At 38.8% G+C, this 21579-nt stretch overlaps 1 protein-coding gene across 8 annotated transcripts in view; it reads left to right on the top strand.

Annotated features, from left to right (window-relative positions):
- Positions 1-21579, top strand: part of spg21 (SPG21 abhydrolase domain containing, maspardin) — a 146558-nt gene that overhangs the window by 74645 nt on the left and 50334 nt on the right. For 3 of the 8 annotated variants that reach the window (XR_007933713.1, XM_051920245.1, XM_051920247.1), the window contains exons 3-5: positions 2687-2848; positions 11802-11882; positions 14239-14393. Coding sequence is in view for 7 of the 8 variants with exons in the window: in XM_051920245.1 (XP_051776205.1) it covers positions 2687-2848; positions 11802-11882; positions 14239-14393 (398 nt within the window). In the remaining variant the exon portion in view is untranslated. The remainder of the gene's footprint in view (positions 1-2686; positions 2849-11801; positions 11883-14238; positions 14394-21579) is intronic. The other 5 variants (XM_051920250.1, XM_051920251.1, XM_051920246.1 and 2 more) reach the window with 4 other exon arrangements.

Raw genomic sequence — 21579 nt, 5'->3', positions numbered from 1 at the left:
AACCATCTCTGCAGCAATCCACCAATCAGGCCTGTATGGTAGAGTTGCCAGACGGAAGCCACTCCTTAGTAAAAGGCACTTAGCAGCCCCCCTGGAGTTTGCCAAAAGGCACCTAAAGAACTCTCAGACAATGAGAACGAAAATTCTCTGGCCTGATGAGACAAAGATTGAACTCTTTGGTGTGAATGCCAGGCGTCATGTTTGGAGGAAACCAGGCACCGCTCATCACCAGGCCAATACCATCCCTACAGTGAAGCATGGTGGTGGCAGCATCATGCTGTGGGGATGTTTTTCAGCAGCAGAGACTGGGAGACTAGTCAGGATAAAGGGAAAGATGACTGCAGAAATGTACAGAGACATCCTGGATGAAAACCTGCTCCAGAGCGCTCTTGACCTCAGACTGGGGCGACGGTTCATCTTTCAGCAGGACAACGACCCTAAGCACACAGCCAAGATATCAAAGGAGTGGCTTCAGGACAACTCTGTGAATGTCCTTGAGTGGCCCAGCCAGAGCCCAGACTTGAATCCGATTGAATATCTCTGGAGAGATCTTAAAATGTCTGTGCACCGACGCTTCCCATCCAACCTGATGGAGCTTGAGAGGTGCTGCAAAGAGGAATGGGCGAAACTGGCCAAGGATAGGTGTGCCAAGCTTGTTGCATCATATTCAGAAAGACTTGAGGCTGTAATTGCTGCCAAAGATGCATCGACAAAGTATTGAGCAAAGGCTGTGAATACTTATGTACAGTACATGTGATTTCTCAGTTTTTTTATTTTTAATAAATTTGCAAAAACCTCAAGTAAACTTTTTTCACGTTGTCATTATGGGGTGTTGTGTGTAGAATTCTGAGGAAAAAAATGAATTTAATCCATTTTGGAATAAGGCTGTAACATAACAAAATGTGGAAAAAGTGATGCGCTGTGAATACTTTCCGGATGCACTGTATCACTGTGATTCATTGGTTTATAGGCATGTTTGTTATTGCTGTCTGTATGTGAAGTTTATCCTTTAGCTTACACGTTTATTGCAGAGTTCTTTTTGTGTAATTTTCATGTTCCCTTCATGTTTGTGTGGATTTCCCTTCCAATTCCTAAACTTTTGCTCCTTTGGTTAATAGGCGATTCTAATGAAGTCAATTGTGAGTTTAAGTGAATGAGTGGACTTTGCGATACACTGTTACCCCATCGAATGTTGATTTTTCCACTTTCCGTACAGTGCTTCAGGGACAGTCTGTAGTCCTCCATTACCCTGTATTGGATTAACCAATTTCCAGATTATGTTTTAAAGGGCAAACTGAGTACACAATCACAACAAACATAAAAGAGATGGGTGACATAAATACATAAAAAATGTTTTTTTATTTGATAGGAAATTCAACCACATGATATAGTAGGCCTCTCACAAAGATTTTAAATTTGTTTCCAGTGGGAGTCTGATGTAATTAATCTTGGTGCTTCAAGTTGGTTGGTGCTGTGCTTAAGTGTGCAGGAAGGAATGAAATTACGGAATATGGGTGAGAGTGTGATTAATAATATTGGTCTCATGCAGTCCTGATAACTGACAATCAACAAGAAACTTTATCAAAGTTTAAAAAAATTAGTAATTATAAAAATAACATGTTACTACCCAACCTAAAATACAAGTACAGTTTTTTAGATGTTGTACTTGATATTTAAGTGATGAAGCAAACTCCAGATTGAGTAAAACCAGTTGAATGCATACCCTCACCATGACTTCGTTCTGTTGAGAGTATGCCTAGCATGGCCAACTGTAAGAACTCTAAGGTGCAGATCTAGGATGTGCTCAAAAAAATAGTTTAGTTGGTTTTATGTGCTGTACAGTTCTAAAAAGATGCTGGAAGGGGAATACAAACTGCATAGGATAGAAATTGTTATGTAGCTATTGGGAGTATGCATTGATAAATGTGGATATTTTTAATTGAAATAACTTTTAAATAATTGGAAATTCTAAACTAGCCACCATATCCTGGCTGGACACTCCCTGCTTAATAGTTGTTAAGTGGTGCTGGCAGCGTCCCCAGTCATTCCACTCATTGGGCTTAGCTGGAGAAACCAGACTTCAACAAGGCCCAAGAGCATTGCCTTGCTCTGCCTTCATTTAAGTGAGCCAGGTACTTTTGTTCAGATAATGTGCTTCTTTTTGTGCCCACTACAGCCGTTTAAAAAAAATCAAGTCAAACCAAGTGCATTTTTCTTTTATGTGCTCAAATCGCAAAAGAGTCTAAGAGTCTGGTCATAGATTGTGAACCAGCTTTGTATAACGTTTCTGTGTATCAAATCTCTAAATACTCATACTGTATTTCTGCCTATAAACTGATGGTAATAAATATAACAGAGTAGATTGCAAAAAGTAAGATAACATGAGAAATCATCTTCAGTGTTTTGCAAAGAACATTAGTTGTATTTGTATTATGGAGAATTTATAGCTGTACCATAAAATGCTGATCAATACTTCTGTAATGAGTTTTGTTTATAGTCTTGTGATTTGTGGAGCTAATTCCAGTTACAAGAAGTAGGAGGATTTTATGACTCTTGTGACTCTCTAAGACTGGAAGATTTTTTTAAATGTAATATGTGGCATGTGCATTCTCTAATAAAACAAAAATAATAAGTAATGCAATTTGAAAACCTATTAAATGCATTTCTTGTGTCACTTTCTACACAGATTATAGTAGATGATGATGACAGCAAAGTTTGGTCAATATATGACGCAGGACCAAAGAATATAAGATGCCCAATCATATTCCTTCCTCCTGTAAGTGGCACTGCTGATGTTTTTTTCCAGCAAATTTTAGCTCTGACTGGATGGGGCTACAGGGTTATATCAGTAAGTATAATTATTGATTGATTTTCATTGACTATGGCATAAAGTCTAGAAATATTTAGAGAAATAGGTGAAATTTGATTAATGGCAGAAAGCAGCACACATACAAAAATGTTGTTTGCTAAATGGTTATTTGGTTTATCATTCATATGCAGTTCTGGAGCTTTGTTAGTACTGATTTTTGTTGATATCCCAGATTGTATTATACAAACAAACAAAATAAAGCATATACAATTGCTTTCAAAAGTTTAAAAAAAAATCAACCATAAATTATGTTTTGAATTTTAACTTGATTTAAAAATATAGACAAGAAATTACTGACTGCAAATGGCTGTTACTGCTTGAAATAATTGATTTATAATATTGTTTACATATGACTGCAAACCCTAATTTTCCTCAGCCATTACTCCATTACCTTAATAGTCTCTTAGCATATGCTTTATTACTCCAGATTAAACAATCATTGGTTATTAGTGGAACATTTGGGATTCTGTTAGTTCAGCAGAAACCTTGTTATTCTGCCCAATAAAGCAAGCAAAATGTCATTCCTTTGGTGGCAAGGCACCAGCATTCATAAAGTCCAATTCCAGGTTACAAACTGGCCAAAACAAAACAGCTTGTTTCTTATTTTCAAAAAAACATGTCAGTCTATTGTTGTTTTGGTGAAGGTTATTATGTATGCCGGTCTGCCAAGAAACTGAATTATTTTATACAAACTTGTCCACTGCTACCTTGAGGGAAGAGGGAAAACTGGACATAACCCGGATAGAAAAGTAGCAGAATGACCAGATGTACAACTACAACTACACACGAGAACAAGTACCTCAGAATTTGTCTTTTAAGAAAAAGACACTTTACAGGCCTTTATTTGGCAGTTGCTTTAAATACATACCAGATACCAGTTTTATCTGCAACAGTGAAAAGACAACACTGGGGTGGTAGCCCAGAGTAATGTCTTATAGTAGTAATATCTTACATACAGTGCCCTCTGTAATGGTTGGGACAAAGATACATTTTTCATTGGTTAACTACACAGTTGCTACACAATTTAAAATTACAGTTACTTATTTCAGTGGCTTGTCCCCTTACTTTTTCTCTTTGGCATATGGAAGGCATGCTCAACTGGATTTAAATCAGAAGACTGGCTTGGCCATTAAAGAATTTTCAATTTTTTGGCTTTGAAAAAATTCCTGTGTTGTCTTAGCAGTATGTTTGGAGTACTAGGGTGTTGTACCGTGTTAGCCATTATGAATGTAGAGTAAAGCCAAGCAAAATGACACCTTTTATTGGCTAACTAAAAAGATTACAATATGCAAGCTTTCAAGCAACTCAGACCCCTTCTTCGTTGCCTCAAAAGCTTGCATATTGTAATCTTTTTAGTTAGCCAATAAAAGGTATCATTTTCCTTGGCTTTTCTCTACAGTATGTTTGGGATAATTATCTTGTTGTAGGATGAAGTGCCATCCAATGAGTCTGAAAGCATTTACTGGAACTAGAGCAGATAAGATGTTTCTCTACACTTCAGAATTCATTGTGCAACTACCATCAGCAGTTATATCATCAATGAAGTTAAGTGTGCCAATAAAAAATAATCTTACCAGCACTACCATGTTTTAGTGGATGACTAGGGGGCTCCGCCCCCTGCTCGCTTCGCTCGCCAACCCCTGGTGTTGGGAAATGACAAAGAGTGAGATGTATGAATGAGATATAGAATAGTGTGAAGGTGTGGATGATGCATATAGAAAGCAAACAATAAAGTGTTTGGCACAGTGTAAAGGTTTATTGGAAAATTTCTTTGTACACAACATTAGTAGTAAAGATGGTGTCTTGTATGAGTTTTCCTTGGCATGGAGCACTTATAACTTTAACTTTAACTTTAACGTCAGATGAACGTCGAACTCGTGAGGAGGCCACATAAAGTTGTCCATGTCCAAAAACGGGTTTAGAGAGGTAGATGCCAACCTTGTCCATGGTTTGTCCTTGTGATTTGTTGATGGTCATGGCAAATGCAGGTTTAATGGGGAACTGTCGCCGTTTCAGTGTAAAAGGTAATTCCAGGTCAGAACTTGTAAGGTCAATTCTAGGAATCAGAACAGTATTGTTAACATGTGATCCTGTAAGAACTGTCGCTTGAATAACATTGTGTGTCATGGTGTTGACGACTAAAGGTGTGCCATTGCATAAACCCTGCTTAGTGTTAAGGTTTCTTAATAGCATGATTATTGTTCCGTTTTTAAGGCTAAGATTGTGTTGTGGTAGACCGGCTGGGTTAATAGTGTTTAAATATTCTAAGGGGAAATTAAGATGGTCATTGTCGTCATCAGAGTCAACTTTGTCAGAGCTTAGAAAGAGTTGTGCCTCTCCAGGAAGTAATGCAATGACCTGGTTATTTATGTGATCAACATTAATATTTTTTGGACATAATATAGTGCGTTGTGTTAAAAGGGGTATTTGGTCTAATGAGATTGCTGTTCCAAATATCTCTGTAACTAAGTCGTCGCAGATAAAGGCTTGAGGAATTGTAATAATATCTGGGTGAAGTCCATCTGTATTGGTGAGTGTACCATTTCCCAGTTGTAATAACCAATTGTTATATTGTGGATCTGGACATCGCATGTTTTGTTCTAACTGTATCTTTTGAAAGTAATGCCAATTGTCTGCGTATTTTAAGGTGGACTGAACAATAGCTTAGCGTAGGGATGCACCGACACCGAAACGGGTATCTGGTATCGGCCTCGATACCACATTTTCTAAAGTACTCGTACTCGTTAAAAGTCTCCCGATACCGGGGACCGATATCACGGTCTGAGAAATGTCTATGTTTGAGCGGCGTGTAAGGGGTTAATCACAGGCGCCGAGTGCCCGCCCCCAGGCCCCGGCTGCAGCTCAGAGCGGGGAGAAGGCGAGGCGAGACATGTCAGCTGTGTGGAACTATTTCAAAGTGAATGAAGACGACAAAACAAAGGCGGACTGCAAATTGTGCTCAGCGAAATTGTCCAGAGGAGGCTCAAAAGGTAGCGCATTTAACACAAGTAATTTAATCAAGCACCTAAAATCCCAACACGACAACGAGTACAAAGAGTTTACCCACGCTTCTAAACCAACACAACCCACGCTGCAGCAAACTCTTGCAAGACGAGAGAAAATGTCCAGAGACAATCCACGTGCTGCGAAAATAACACAGGCAATTATCGAGTACATTGCATTGAGTGACCAGCCACTCTCGGAGGTAGAAAATGTGGGATTCCTGCGTCTCCTCCATGTTCTGGAGCCCAGCTATGATGTCCCAAGCCGCCGCTACATGACTGACGCGGAGCTGCCTAAACTACACGACTCCGTGAAAAAACATATCCACAGCCTACTGCAAGCCTCCTCTGCGTTTAGTTTCACCACGGATATTTGGACAAGCAGTGTTAGCCCCGTGTCGCTAATTAGCCTAACCTCCCAGTGGATAGACGAGAGTTTCTTGTTTTTTTTGTTAAATTATATGACTAAAGCTGTTACCTGTAAATTTAAATCATGTTTTTATTAAGTACTCGGTATCGGCAAGTACTCGGTATCGGCGAGTACTGAAATGCAAGTACTCTTACTCGTACTCGTTTTCCTAAAAAAGTGGTATCAGTGCATCCCTAGCTGAGCACATGGCATGTGGAACAATAGCCAAGCATTGTCTAAAATCTCCTCCTAATAAAAGTACCTTTCCTCCAAAGGGAATATTATTATTCATCAACGTTTGTAGAAGTTTATCAGTGGTGTTGAGTAAGTGACTGGATGCCATTGTACATTCATCAATAATTAACAGTTTTGCAAAACGGATGTCACGTGCATTGCTACTGTTCATGTTCATAGTAGATACAGATGTCTCTGTGATTGGGACCGGTATTTTAAATAAGGAGTGACATGTACGACCATTTATTAACAAATTAGCTGCTACTCCGGTTGTAGCAGATGCGATAATCAACTGTTGTTTTGCAGCAAAGAAATGTATAAGCGTTTCATAAAGGTATGTTTTTCCGCTTCCTCCAGGGCCGTCAAGAAAGAAGCATTTGGGTATGGGGCTGTCGTCTTCTGTGGCATGAACAATTTTGTGAAAAGCAGCAGATTGTAAGGCATTTAAAGAGGAAAGCATAGTCTGTGCAATCTGTTGTTCTTTTTGGAGATCAATTGTTGTGGAATGTAGATCTGGTAAGGAATCCGGAACATTTGGTAAATGGAAGTTATCCAATGTATACCCAAGGAGCATAAGAGCTAACCGAATGTCGTTTAGTGCATAGGCTTCACAGTTGATGCAGGAATCATTTTTCCCATGTAGCTTGTGGCATATGTCCTCCATCATTCCTACTTTGTTTGTATTCCAGAGGGTTAAAGGATCTGATGGGGAGGAGAAGGCACAGATATAAGCAAATAGTTGTCGAACTTGACCTGGCATTGAATAGGATATCGCATCGTGTAGAGTTCTTTGCCAAATTTTATCATCTAATAAATATCCTTTGTCATTTACCGCCTCTTGGAATGTCTTACAGAGTTTGATGGTGCAGCCATCTCGAACAGTTTTAATGTCGTCAAATGATGTAGGTCCCGTTTCATGTTGAAGAAGTAATCGAAGGTAAAACCTTTCAGGCTCCTTAATACTGACAGTGTACATTCGGCCTATGACATTATCACCGTGGTGATGTCGTTTTCTCCAGAATGTGCCATTGTCAATCCAAACATAGTGAAGAGGAATTTCCCAATACTTCCAACGGTGAGCAGTGTGATCGTTTTGATTGAGTTTAAACCATGCGGTTAGTTTAGTTTCTTTTGTGGCTGCTCTCTTTGCCGCTTGCAGCTCATTACCTGCATGAAAACAGACAGTTTGTTCGTGCTCCAAATGAACTGGCAAGCGACATATTGTGTGGCTCTGATGGTGCATAGGAAAGCAAAATATTCTCCAAATGGCCTCTGGAGCACTGACGTACCGTGAATCAACATACATTCGAGTTTCATCGTGAGCATTCGTTTCAGATATGGAGACATTAGCACAATCGTGTCCCTTGTAAACGTATTTGAATAGATATTTAACGCTTTTTACTGTAGCGCAGATTTCAACATTTATATGGCAGTTGTAGCGTAAACATAAATAAGGATTGTATGGTACGACCCAGCTATTGTCAATTGAACGACCTGGAATAATTTGTAATTGACTTGTCTTCCGTCTCATATATTTAGGGTATCCATTTATATTACCAAGTGTAACGTCTTGGAAGTCTTCGGGGAAGCCTTTTGAAGATTTGCCATTAACCATACATGGACTGTTTGGATTTCTATCGCCACATGGTGAATGAATCATATTTTTTATAACAATCTGAAAGAGGCGTGGAGAGGTGTCATGGTCTGGAATTTCAGCTTTGACTATTTTATCGATGCCAGATTCTGTGCATATTTTGGAATCCTCATCCAGTATTAGTAATATATGGGCGTGTGGTAAACCTCTCTTCTGAAACTCGATAACGTGGATAATGGCTGTGACAGTTCCAAATAGAGATCTATTTTTGATATCTTGTAGCAGGTTATTTAGTTTAAGTCTAAAGACTCTTGCAACTAAATCAGGACGATGTTCGACTCTCTGCCATGGCATAAGATTAGTCGTAATTTCTGTCCATTTAGGATTGCAGGTCATAGTGATAAATAGATCAGGTTTTCCAAACTTTCTTACGATAGCCATGGCATCTGGGTAATGTTGTTGCATATTGCGTGGGCTGCCTTGAAAGGATGATGGTAGAATAACAGGTTTTCCAGCAGGGTGTTCCATGACGTCAGTATCACGATTAATGTAGTCCATTAGTGATTTGTATTTATCGGCTCTAAGTGAAGGCTGGTTGTTTCTAATCCACTGTAGATCATTTGATTCCGCTCGAACATAAACGTCAACGATGTATTGTTGAGTTAGCTTTCCTGCATTGAGTAATGGATTAAAGTCGTCCCTTACTGAGAGTCTGTAGGAGAAATATTCTTTCATGGATACACGTGATCGTCTCTGTGCTTGATGTTTTTTAAATCTGGAAATTGTAGCACTCCATCCTTCCTGTCCAGTCGGAAACAATGTGGGGTATGTTAAAGTATCAAGTAGTGGAAAGCAAATGTCTATTCGTTGGAATGTAGGTTTGTTGGTTCCATCAGGACGTAAATGTAGAACAATATCGCGGTGAAATGGAGGCTCCCCATCTTTACTTTGAAAGACAATTGCCACTTCATTAATGACGGGAAGATTGTATCGTCTTGGATCTTGTTCTTTGTCCTTTATCAAGACTAAAGCAATTGTAGTTGCTGCTACACCCTCCGCTGTTGCTTTTGTATTGGCCTCCTTTTCAACCTCATGTAGCATTTTTATAGACTTAGCCAATGGGTGATTGTTTATGATATGAGTGACGTTTCTCATTATAAGGTCCGTGCATTGTTTGTTTTCAGGAAGGTTCATTCATTGATAGATTGCGTCATTTGTATCTAAGATGTAGATTTGTGCATATTTGCATTCTTGATTTGTTTCAGGGTGCACTGTTCCAATGCGATGTAATATTTGTCCACATATGCGAAAGCAGTATGGGCCATTGCCTTTTGGTGGCCTGATATTTACTCCGGTAGATGCAAAAGCAAATGAACTATTGTAGGATCTAATGCAGTTCATAAAGTTTTTACTTTCAGGTACATCGTTAGTTAGAAGCTTCTGTAGATATTCAGGATATGAATGTAAAGGAGGCAGTCTAATTTGACCCTTTTGACAACAACGTGTAAATTCATTACTTGTATTGCCAGTTGTTTCTTCAGGGAAGTTAAGTGAATGACAATGATTGCAAATGACATTCATTAATCCCAATGAATTTTCCTGAATAGTGGACTCATTATTGAACGCGTTGTCAGCTAAGTGGCGCAAGCGTTTAGCAGGTGTCTGGCGTTGATGTCCGTAACGTGTATCTTTTGCTTGTGCCGTTTGAGAGGCGCGTCGTTGCATGTCCAGTATTTGGGATGTGCTGTTTTGGAGCTGTAATCGATTCGCCTGTGCTGTGTGAGAAGCCCGTTGTAGTTTACGTCGTGCATTGTTTGTATTGAGCCTTGCCCGTTTTTGTATGTTGGTCAGTCGAGCTTTCTCTTTTTGAAGCCTTGCCTGCTTGTTTTCCAGCATTTCAGATGCGCGTTGTAGACGTCTGCATTTATTTATGTTGTCTCTTCGCTGCCGTTTTTGTATGTCTGAGATGCGAGGTGTTTCGTTTTGAACCCGTGCCTGTTTCGATGCAGTACTTTGAGACGCGCGCTGCATGCGTCTACGTTCATTGTGTCTGTCCATTTGGGCTCGTCTCTGTAACTGTGTTAGTTGAGTTTTGCGTTTTTGGAGCCGAGACATTTTTTCTTCTGGAGTTTCAGAAGCGTGTTGTAGGCGCCGACGTCTATTTTTTTTTTTCATGCGGGTTCGTGTGTTTGGTCCCGTTATCCGAGCCGTATCGTTTTGTACCCGTGATCGTGAATTCATGACTTGTTTGTTCTTCAGCGTGAGAAATATGGATAAGTAATAAGGAGGATCGCACTCACTGTTAATATGGAGCCTTTTCTGCGGTTGAACGGTTAATAGTGCCTCATTTTAATGAGATCCACCTATGCTGCATAGTGTGAACGTGTTGAGATGACGTATGTTTAATACGGACGGTTCCTTCAGAAATTGGGCTTTGTGTGTCATTTCTTATTTATGTTAGTGTGGTCGTGGGTCTGAATCGTCGTTTTTGTGTACGTTTCGTGTGCTATGTCCGTAGTCTGTCCCGTTTCGTGTCCAATGGGCTTTGTGTGGCGCTCGCGGCTTCTTTTTTTTTGTGTGCTAGGGGCTTGTTGCCTGAGTTTTTATTTCTGTTAGTGGAAGGGGTGTTTGTGTGTCGTGGGTCTGAATCGTCTTTTTTGTGTGCGAACCGTTTCGTGTGCCATGTGGCGCTTGCGTGTGACTCCTTTGTTTTTGGTGTTCTAGGGGCGCGTCGCCTCATTTCTTATTTCAGTTACTGGAAGGGGGCTTTGGGTGTCGTGGGTCTCAATCCTCTTCTTTGTGTGTGTCCCGTTTCGTGTGCAATGGGCTTCATGCGGCGCTGTGTGCGGCGCCGGTGTCTGACTCCTTTTTTCTGTGGTCTGACTCCTTTTTTCTGTGTGCTATGGGCGCGGCGCCTCTTTTCTTATTTTACGTTGCATTCCATCTGGTTTCCATTGCTTGGAGGGGGGGTGGGATTTGTGGGGCGCCTGTGCAGTACGTCTTTTGCGTCCACGGCCCATGGCCGGATGTCCCTGCGTCCATCCGGTTTACCATTCTCGTTTAGTAATATGGATGTGGTATGCTTTGGATTTTAGGCAGTTCCTTTTTGTCTCCACACTTGGCTGTTGACATCACTCTGATACAGCTTAATTTTTCTCTTGTCTGTCCACAAGACCTTTCTCTAGAATTCTGCAGGCTTTTTTAAGTACTTTTTCGCAAACTGTATTCTGGCCATCCTGTTTTTGTGGCAAAGTAGTGGTTTGCTTCTTGCAGTGTGGTCTCTGTATTTCTGCAAATACTAGTCTCTGACACATACACATCTGCCTCCTGAAGACTGTTTCTAATCTATCGAACAGGCATTTGGGTCTTTTTCTTTATCAGAGAGAGGATTCTTCTGTCATCAACAGTGGAGGTCTTCCTTGGCCTTCCAGTCCCTTTGCATTTACTAAGCTCAAAAGTCCGTTCTTTCTTCATAATGATATTCCTGACAACTAATGTAGATAGTCCTAATGATTTACCAATGTCTCTCATGGTTATATTCTTGTGTTTCATCCTCATAATTGCTTCTTTGACTTTCATTGGCACAGCTCGTTGCAGCTGTGGCCTCGCTCGTAAGTCGTAGGTCGGATGTCTGTAACCTGGGGACTACCTGTACAGTAAAACTAGAAGTTAATTTTTTCTTTAATCTTGTAGCTTCAGTATCCAGTGTATTGGGATCTTCTTGAGTTTTGTGACGGATTTCGGAAACTTCTTGACCACTTACAATTGGACAAGGTTAGTTCTTATGATAAGGTAATGGATGTGATATTTTATTTCTTTTAATTCTCTTTGTGGCATTCTGAACTATTAACAAAAAAGAATACAAATATTTTTAAATCACAGAAAACCGGAAGCAACATAGATAATTCTCAAAAAAATACTTTGCTCTACTTATTCTGGTGAGGATTATGGTAGAAAAATGCTGAACTGAATGGACTACCTAGGCAGTTCTTACGTCAGCAACATTTCTGTTCTCCTCTTTAGAAATTACCATACTTTTTGAGAGGTACAGTTACTCCAATGTGCCCTGCGTCTTTCCTTGTTGTATAATTTCTGGTTTATTTCCAATGGGAGACACCTGTGTGCATCCTAACTACATTTACAGACAACCTCACCTGACTCCACTTGACTGTGAAAAGCAATGGTTCATCTCAAAAGTCAGGCCGTATTACTGTGTCACTCACCCAGACGTGAATCACGGACAGACCTTGTTGCGATTCAGCCACTTGTACTCGAAAGCTTGTCTTTTCAGTTATTTCTGATAAGTGAGGATGAGGATATAAAGTGACTGATTAAATTAAAAGTTCCTTTAACAACATAGCCAGTACTTCACCAAAATGGCATGGGATAATGTCTGTGAAACTGCTACTGCACTGAAGCAGCAGTCAGTCTCACAATGACCCGTCTTTATTTATTCACTCAGGGTAGCTGGTCAAACCCCATGTGCATTGAACAAGCACCGTTCATCATCGTTCAGATTGGAAGGCACTATTCTTATCCCAATGCAGCACACTCCACTGTAAACCATTCTGGTAGGTCGCAGAGATCATAGTGTGACTAAAGTAAGAGGACGTCATCATCTGCAAACAGCAGAAATATAACCATTTAGTTACCAAAATAGATAGTCTCAAAGCCTTGGCTGCACTTTGATACACTGGCAGTGAAAAATCATTAACATGTCAGTACACAAAACACACTTGGTGGACTATAGTGCACACGTAGAGCAGACTTCACTTGAATCCAGGAATGAATGAGCAACTGTTATTTCTGTCAGACAAGTACAGGGATTGACATGATACCATTAATTAAGTCATAGTCCTTCAAGAATATACAGAAAGCAACTCCCATGACACCACAAATACCTATGTAAGGAACCAACAGTTGTTTCATTGACAGGATACAGTCCAAATTTGCTCCTCCTCAAAGCTTAATAATCAGATAATCAGTGTTTGTTTCAGCACTTTGATATAGGCTGGAAGGCTGAGGAGCGTGGCCCTTCTTGCCCCTTACTCCTGACATTTTTTTTAAATTTTAGTATATTTACACCTTATTTCAAAGTGGAATGCAATTAACTTTAATTAAAAAGAAAATGTATTTTTCTTTACTGGCTGCATATGTGGGCATGTATACAATTAAAAATAGATTAAGGTTAGTTTCAGTTTTAAGAAAAAGAAATCAGTCAAACACAAACAGATTTCTAACTCCTGGATATGTCCTATAAATGAATACTAAGAAAAAAATTGTGAAAGGAAGTGAAATTTCATGACAAAAGGAAGCATAGTGTAGGAGCCATTTGTTTATTAATTAGTAAGGATCTGTTAAACTGATAAAATATATGAATAAAATATTTCTATTTAGTAATGGATATATTCATCTATTATATCCTCCATAAGCTAAACTGAAATTGAATATTCTAATTATTTCTTGTCCCTGTGACTACAGATTAATCCCAGTTTATGATCTGCCTTGCAGTTGGTAAGGCATGGAGGGTTTTCAAACTGTATCCTATAACATATTGTATTAACCATACTGAATGTGCCATACATATAGAACATACTGAATGTAATAAGTAAAGCATATGTAAGTTTGCCACAGAGAAATATTGCAACCTTTTAAGTGTAGAAAGTAATTGAAGTTTACCAAGAAAACGCTAAGTTTGTTGAAGAAACATTTTTTTTCCATTTTTGGCTTTTATCCTGTGTGTGTAATACATTTTTTCTCTATTTTTGTGTGAACTATTTCGCTTTGAATTTTCACTAAACATTTTTAAAATTAACTTTATTGGACTAAGATTTTTTTTTTGTTAAACATTTGACTCATGCTGGATCCTACCTTGCGATCTTAGTAGAAGCTTGATTTTGGGAAACTGGAAAAGAGGGAGCAACACATGGATTTGAATAAAATGCAATGCTGTATTAGCTGCAGAACCAGGAAGAGTGAAATAAAAGATCAGTTACTTGTTCATTTTTGATCTTTGAACACAGCCTGGTGCCTTTCTTTTTCTTTTTTTTTGTCAGTATAAACCTGATGTTTATTTTCTACTTTAGAAATTATATAGACTTAAATATTGCTGTTTAAATGTTTTTTTCAGATCCACTTATTTGGTGCTTCTTTGGGTGGCTTTCTGGCTCAGAAATTTGCAGAATATACACACAAGTCTCCTAGAGTTCATTCTCTCATTCTGTGCAATTCTTTTAGTGACACGTCCATTTTTAATCAGACGTGGACAGCCAACAGGTACTGGTGGTATGTGTGTACTGTTCAAATTATAGTTCCCTTAAAAATTCTTATGTTGTGTGTACAGTCATATCTGAGAAGTTAATAATACAAATTTTATGTGTCAAAAGCATACACCTTTTTAATGTAATACTATTCAAAGTGTTTCTTGTATGAGCTATATTTTAATAAGTTTATACTTTTGTATCTTTTTTTCTTGATCGTACCATTTTCCAATAAGTATGTCTTTTATGTGAACCAATAAGTATGTCTTTTATGTGAATTAGTTGAAGTGATTTCTGCTTGTATAACTTGCTTGTTTTAATGCACTGGTAAAAATGGAAGTTGTAGCCCCAAGAAGGCATCATCAACTTTTCATCAAATTTGACATAAATGATAATTTGAGTATAAGAAAAAATGAATAGTTAAATAATGGTATAGGGTTTTCCACTTTTTATTGCAAATAATGTTTGCAGTATGGTAGCTATTATCCAAATTGCACATGATGCATCAATCATCTAGTTATTAAGTCAGCTAGATTTTGAATAGAATCCTGTGATTTATTTATCATTTATTTCATAATCCACGTCAACTAATACTGTCCCATACAGTACATGCTTGTTTAGATTTGAGCATGGTAATATGGCAGGTGATTCAATTGTGTGGGAATCATTAGTGTCCATAATCATTTCAGCAGTGTATAGCTGTGCTAATGATGGAGATGATGTTAGGATTTGATCAGTATGTGGATGAACTATTGAGTAGTCATGGTACAGTCAATGATAATTAACTAAAATCTTCTGGCAAATACTGTATCACTGCAAATCATATTGCCAGACACTGGTGAAATACACTATCAGTCAGAAGTTTGGACAAACCCATAAATTTCCATGATTTTGATAGAAAATGATAATGTTTTATTAAGATAACATTATATTGAATTATTTACAAACATTTCTGTAGTAGCCAATTAGTATTTAAAATGATTAAGTAAGGATAAGCTAATGCAGCTGACCATTAGGACACTAAGGGAATGACTATTGAAAATGGGGCTTTTCAGTCATATGTGAATAGTACATTAAAAATCAGTCATTTCCATCAGTGATAGCCATCGTCAACACTAGTAATGTCTTGGTTGTATTTGTAAGTTAATTTAATTAGCCGAATCCTTATCCAAGGCAAATTACAAAGCAAGTTGTAATACATACAAGAATTATAGTGCAAGCATCAGAGCATCAGTGAACAAGATTAAAAGCAAGCGCACAGGAGCAGGTCTACTATATGATTTACCTACAACTAGACTTAAGACAAAAATTAGTATCCTAAACTCTTGTCAATTCAACAGCAGCTATCCTGAAGGAGAAAAGTTAAACAGATCCAAAATGTTTAATCAAAAAACACAATAAATTGGGTACTGTACAAATAAAGTTTACTTTAGTGGTATTTTGATAAAAATATCAATGTCTATCAAAGCATGAATATTTCTGGGTGAGTCCAGACTTTTGACTGGTAGTGTATACCATTTGAAACCAGTCTAGAAGAAATCATATTCTTGGCCTTCTGTGAGTCCTTGTGCTTAGGATGATTGTCCTGTTAGAAGGTAAACTTTCAGAACAACTTAAGGTCCCGAGCAGTCTGGAGCAGGTTTCTATTAAGGATAGCTCTGTACTTTGCTCCATTCAACTTTCCCTCAACCTTGTTTGCCACTGAAAAACAACCCCACATGATGCTGCCACCCCCATGCTTCACCTTTGCAATGGTATTGTGCAGGTGATTAACAGTGCCTAGTTTCCTCAAGATACGATGCTTTGAATTGAGGGCAGACAGTTCAGTCTTGGTTTCATCAGATCGGAGAATCTTGTTTCTCATTCTGAATGTCCTTTAGGTGCCTTTTTGAAAGCTCCAAGTGGGTTTTCATGCATATCTATTATATAAAAAAATCTTGGGTTGAGTATATAGGTACATGTATGTATGTATGTATGTATGTATGTATATATGTATATGTCTTGGCTGTATATGTGTGTGTGTGTGTATATATATATATATATATATATATATATATATATATATATATAATATATGTATGTATATATAATATATGTATGTATATATAATATATGTATGTGTATATAATATATGTATGTATATATGTTGTGGCACTCGGCTGGGGTTCATGCCTGGCCGGGATGCCCAGGAGGATCGGAGGAGGGCTTGTGCCTCCTCCAGAACACGAGTGGGCGACAGCCCTGGTTCTATTGGGGGCCACAGGTGCAGAGCTTGGAAGCTCAACCCTGTAGAGGCCCGTGGTCACCGCCAGGGGGCGCCCCGATGCTTGGGAGCCCTGGACCTCAGCACTTCCGCCACACCCGGAAGTGCTGGGGGGAAGAGGATTGGGGACACCCGGAGGACTTCCGGGTACACAGCCTTGAGCTTCCGCCACACAGGGGTGTGTCAATGGAGGCTCCTCGGAAAGCACCTGGAGTCCATCCAGGGGTGTATAAAAGGGGCTGCCTCCCTCCATTCAATGGCAAGAGTCGGGTGGAAGAGGACGAAGCTCGGTTGAGAGGAGTGGAGGCGGACCAGAGACTGAGAAGGCATTGTGTTGTGTGGCCAGGACTGAAGGGGTGATTGGTGCTGCGGCACTGGGTATTGTGCACCATATTACTGTAAAAATTGTATAATAAATGTGTGTGTGGTGAAACCATCATGTCTACCTGTCTGTGTCCGGGCTGTTCCCCACAATGTATATGTGTATATGTATGTGTATATGTATGTATATATGTATATGTATGTACAATACAATACAGTTTATTTTTGTATAGCCCAAAATCACACAGGAAGTGCCGCAATGGGCTTTAACAGGCCCTGCCTCTTGACAGCCCCCGAGCCTTGACTCTCTAAAAAGACAAGGAAAAACTCCCAAAAAAAAACCTAGTAGGGAAAAAATGGAAGAAACCTTGGGAAAGGCAGTTCAAAGAAAGACCCCTTTCCAGGTAGGTTGGGCGTGCAGTGGGTGTCAAAAGAAGGGGGTTAATACAATACAATACAATACAATACACAGAACAGAACAAATCCTCAATAAAAAAATTTTTTAGAAGTACGGAGCAGAATTTAACAGTAGATGATATCACATAATAAGATTTAGATAATTTTAGACTCCTGGAGACCTCATCCATCAAGCTGCCTTCCCCATTTGGCCATTCCATGGCTGAAACAGTGTTGGGCCAGCCAATCCGATGAAAGGATCCCTCTTTCTCACGATTCCTGCGATCCTCCATCAGGGATGACTTTACCTTAGGCAGGCAAAACAACTTGACAGGTGGGCCGTGGCACCAAGTGCCACATTTGAGTACCGAGAAGAGAAACAGAATAGGTGAGGGTTAGTATCCAATTCTAACTATCATGTTACTTATGTTTTAGTGCTAATGACTAACAGCAGAGATGCAGTCTGTACAGTTAATCAGCAGCTCTAGTCAGGATATGCTAAACTGAAGTAGTGAGTCTTCAGCCGGGATTTAAAAGCTGAGACCGAGTGGGCATCTCTTATAGTAGCAGGCAGACCATTCCACAGTTTAGGGGCCCTGTAACTAAAAGCTCGACCTCCCATTGTTATTTTATTAATCCTTGAAACCATAAGCAGACCGGCATCTTGAGATCTTAATGTGCGCTCTGGTTTGTAAGTCATGATAAGTTCAGACAAGTAAGCTGGACCTTGGCCATTTAATGCTTTATATGTTAAAAGAAGAATTTTGATATCTGCCCTAAACTTAACCGGGAGCCAGTGTAAGGATTTAAGAACTGGAGTTATGTTTTCATATTTTCTTGTTCTTGTAATAATTCTTGCAGCCGCATTTTGTATTAACTGGAGGCTGTATAAAGAACAGTTTGAACATCAAGTGAACACTGCATTGCAGTAGTCAATCCTACTAGAGATAAATGCATGAATTAATTTCTCAGAATCCTGTTTATTTAGAAAGCGCCTTAATTTCCTAACATTTTTAAGATGGAAGAAACATGTTTTGGGCAACTTTGTAATATGCGCTTTAAATGACATGCTAGAGTCAAAGATAACTCCTAGATTGCGGGCTGATTCAGTAAAATTAATTGGGATTCCAACTGAGTTAAATGATGACAAAATATTGTTGTGATCAGCGTCATTCCCTCCAACAATTAACATCTCTTTTATCTGTATTTAAAGACAAGTAGTTCTCATTCATCCACTCCTTTAATTCGCTAACACAACTAATTAAAGACAACATCGGAGAAACTTCATCTGATTTAAATGAAAGGTATAACTGGGTGTCATCTGCATACGAGTGAAAATTAACATTATGTTTCCTAATTATAGATCCCAGTGGAAGCATGTAAAGTGAAAACAGTAAAGGTCCCAGTACTGAGCCCTGCGGGACACCATATTGAACTTCTGTGTATAATGATGGGAGTACTGTCAGCACATTTCTGTACATATTGGAATCGATTTGATAAATAACGAAACCAAGCGAGCATGGTGCCTGTAAGCCCAACATCATTTTCTAGCCTGTGTAGTAAAATAGAATGGTCGATGGTGTCAAATACTGCACTTAAGTCCAACAACATAATTACAGTGGAGTTTCCTTCATCGGAGGATATCAGAATGTCATTTACAACCTGCGTTAGTGCCATTTCTATACTATGACCAGTGCGAAAACCAGACTGGAATTTCTCAAATAAATTCTAATGCGTAAGGTGTTACTGAAGCTGATTGGCGACTACTTTTTCTTGTATTTTAGAGAGAAATGGTAGATTTGAAATAGGCCTATAATTATTTAGTATGTGTGGGTCTAGGTCCGACTTTTTAATATTGCTTTAATGACCGACACTTTTAGTGTATCAGGTACTGTGCCATGCAATATTGAACTACTGAAAATGTTTAGAATAGGCGCTGGAAGAACATTCATTGCACTTTTTACTAGTTATGTTGGCATTGGATCTAGGGAACAAGTATTGGCTTCATTTTAGAAATTAAAGTTAAGACTTCTTTTTCAGTTACAGGATTAAAATTATTAAAGTGCTGAATGCAATGTGAGACAGGGTCTGCTAAGGTAGTATTTGGTTTGTAGTGTGATGCAGAGATCTGGGATCTTATATTTTTAATTTTCTCATTGAAGAAGTTCATAAAGTCTGTACTGCTAATATCTGTTGGTATTTTGCACTGTTGATCTTAATTTCCGTTTGTTAATTTAGCCACTGTTCTAAGCAGTACCCGAGGATTTTTATTATTGTTATCTATTAATGTAGAATAGTATTCTGAGCGAGCTTTAAAGAGGGCTTTTTTATATTTATTAACACTCTCTGTCCATGCAATTTGAAAGACATGTAGCTTTGTTGTTCTCCATCTGTGCTCCAGTTTTTGACACTCTAATTTAAGAGCTCGAGTGTTTTCATTAAACCAGGGAGAGTTTCTATGTGCTTTGATCACTTTTGTTTTAAGGGGAGCCACTTTGTCCAGAGCATCTCTCAAGGTCACATTATAATGTGATGTTAGCTGATCTAAATTGTTTTCCACAATTACACTTGACTTACTCAAAGTATCTATAAATTTTGAAGCAGAATTACAATCTAGATGTCGCACTGTCTTTGTTTTAATCTGTATGTTGACAAGGGCAGGACTAAATCAAATGTAATTAAGTAGTGATCGGAAATAATTTCATTTAATGGAGTGATATTTAAATTTTGAATTTCAACTTTGTAAGTTACTAGGGGGCTCCGCCCCCTGCTCGCTTCGCTCGCCAACCCCTGGCGTTGGGGCATGACAAAGAGTGAGATGTATGAATTAGATATAGAATAGTGTGCAGGTTTGGATGATGCCTATATAAATACAAAATAGAGTGTTTGGCATAGAGTAATGTTTTATTGGAATATTTCTCTGTATACAACATTAGTAGTAAAGATGGTGTCTTGTCTTTGAATGAGTCTTCCTTGGCATGGATCATTTTTAATTTTAACTTTATTGTGAGATGAACGTCGAACACATGAGAAGGCAAAATAAAGTTGTGCATGTCCAAAAACGGGTTCAGAGAGGTAGATGCCAACCTTGTCCATGGTTTGTTCTTGTGATTTTTTGCTGGTCATGGCAAATGCAGGTTTAATGGGGAACTGTCGGTGTTTCAATGTAAAAGGTAATTCTAGGTCAGAACTCGTAAGGTCAATTCCAAGAATGAGAACAGTATTGTTAGCATGTGAATCTGAAAGAACTGTTGCTTGAATAACATCGTGTGTTATGGTGTTGACGACTAACCGTGTGCCATTGCATAAACCCTGTTTAGTGTTAAGGTTTCTTAATAGCATGATTATTGTTCCGTTTTTAAGGATAAGGTTGTGTTGTGGTCATCCATCCGGGTTAATAGTGTTCAAATATTCTAATGGGAAATTCAGATGTTCATTGTCGTCATCAGAGTCAACTTTGTCAGAGCTTAGAAAGAGCCGTGTCTCTCCAGGAAGTAATGAAATGACCTGGTTAATAATGTGATTAACATTAATATTTTTTGGACATAATATAGTGCGTTGTGTTAACCACATATGCGAAAGCAGTATGGGCCATTGCCTTTTGGTGTCCTGTTATGTTCTCTGGTAGATGCAAAAGCAAATGAACTATTGTAGGATCTAATGTAGTTCATAAAGTTTTTACTTTCAGGCACATCCTTAGTTAGAAGCTTCTGTAGATATTCCGGATATGAATGTAAAGGAGGCAGTCTAATCTGCCCCTTTAGACAACAATGTGTAAATTCATTATTTGTATTGCCAGTTGTTTCTTCTGTGAAGTTAAGTGAATGACAATGATTGCAAATGACATTCATTAATCCCAATGAATTTTCCTCAATAGTGGACTCATTATTGAAAGCGTTGTCAGCCAACTGGCGTAAGAGTTTAGCAGACGTCTGGTGTTGATGTCTGCGACGGGCATGTTTTGCTTGTGGTGTTTGAGTGCCGCGTTGTTGCATGTCCATTATTTGTGACGCGCTATTTTTGAGTTTTAATTGATCCGCCTCCGCTTTGCGCAAAGTCCGTTTCACTCTACGTCGTGCATTGTTTGTATCGAGCCTTGTCCGTTTTTGTATGTCGGTCAGTTGAGCTTTCTGCTTTTTGAGTCCTGCTTGCTTGTTTTCTGGCCGGTCATATGCGCGTTGCTTTGCTCCCTTTTTTGTATGTCTGAGACGCAAGCTCTTTCTTTTGAAAT

Source organism: Erpetoichthys calabaricus, chromosome 17, assembly GCF_900747795.2.
Source record: "Erpetoichthys calabaricus chromosome 17, fErpCal1.3, whole genome shotgun sequence".
Taxonomy (NCBI): Eukaryota; Metazoa; Chordata; class Cladistia; order Polypteriformes; family Polypteridae; genus Erpetoichthys; species Erpetoichthys calabaricus.
Note: the sequence above shows the minus strand (reverse complement) of the source record. Positions and strands in the feature narration are given on the sequence as shown.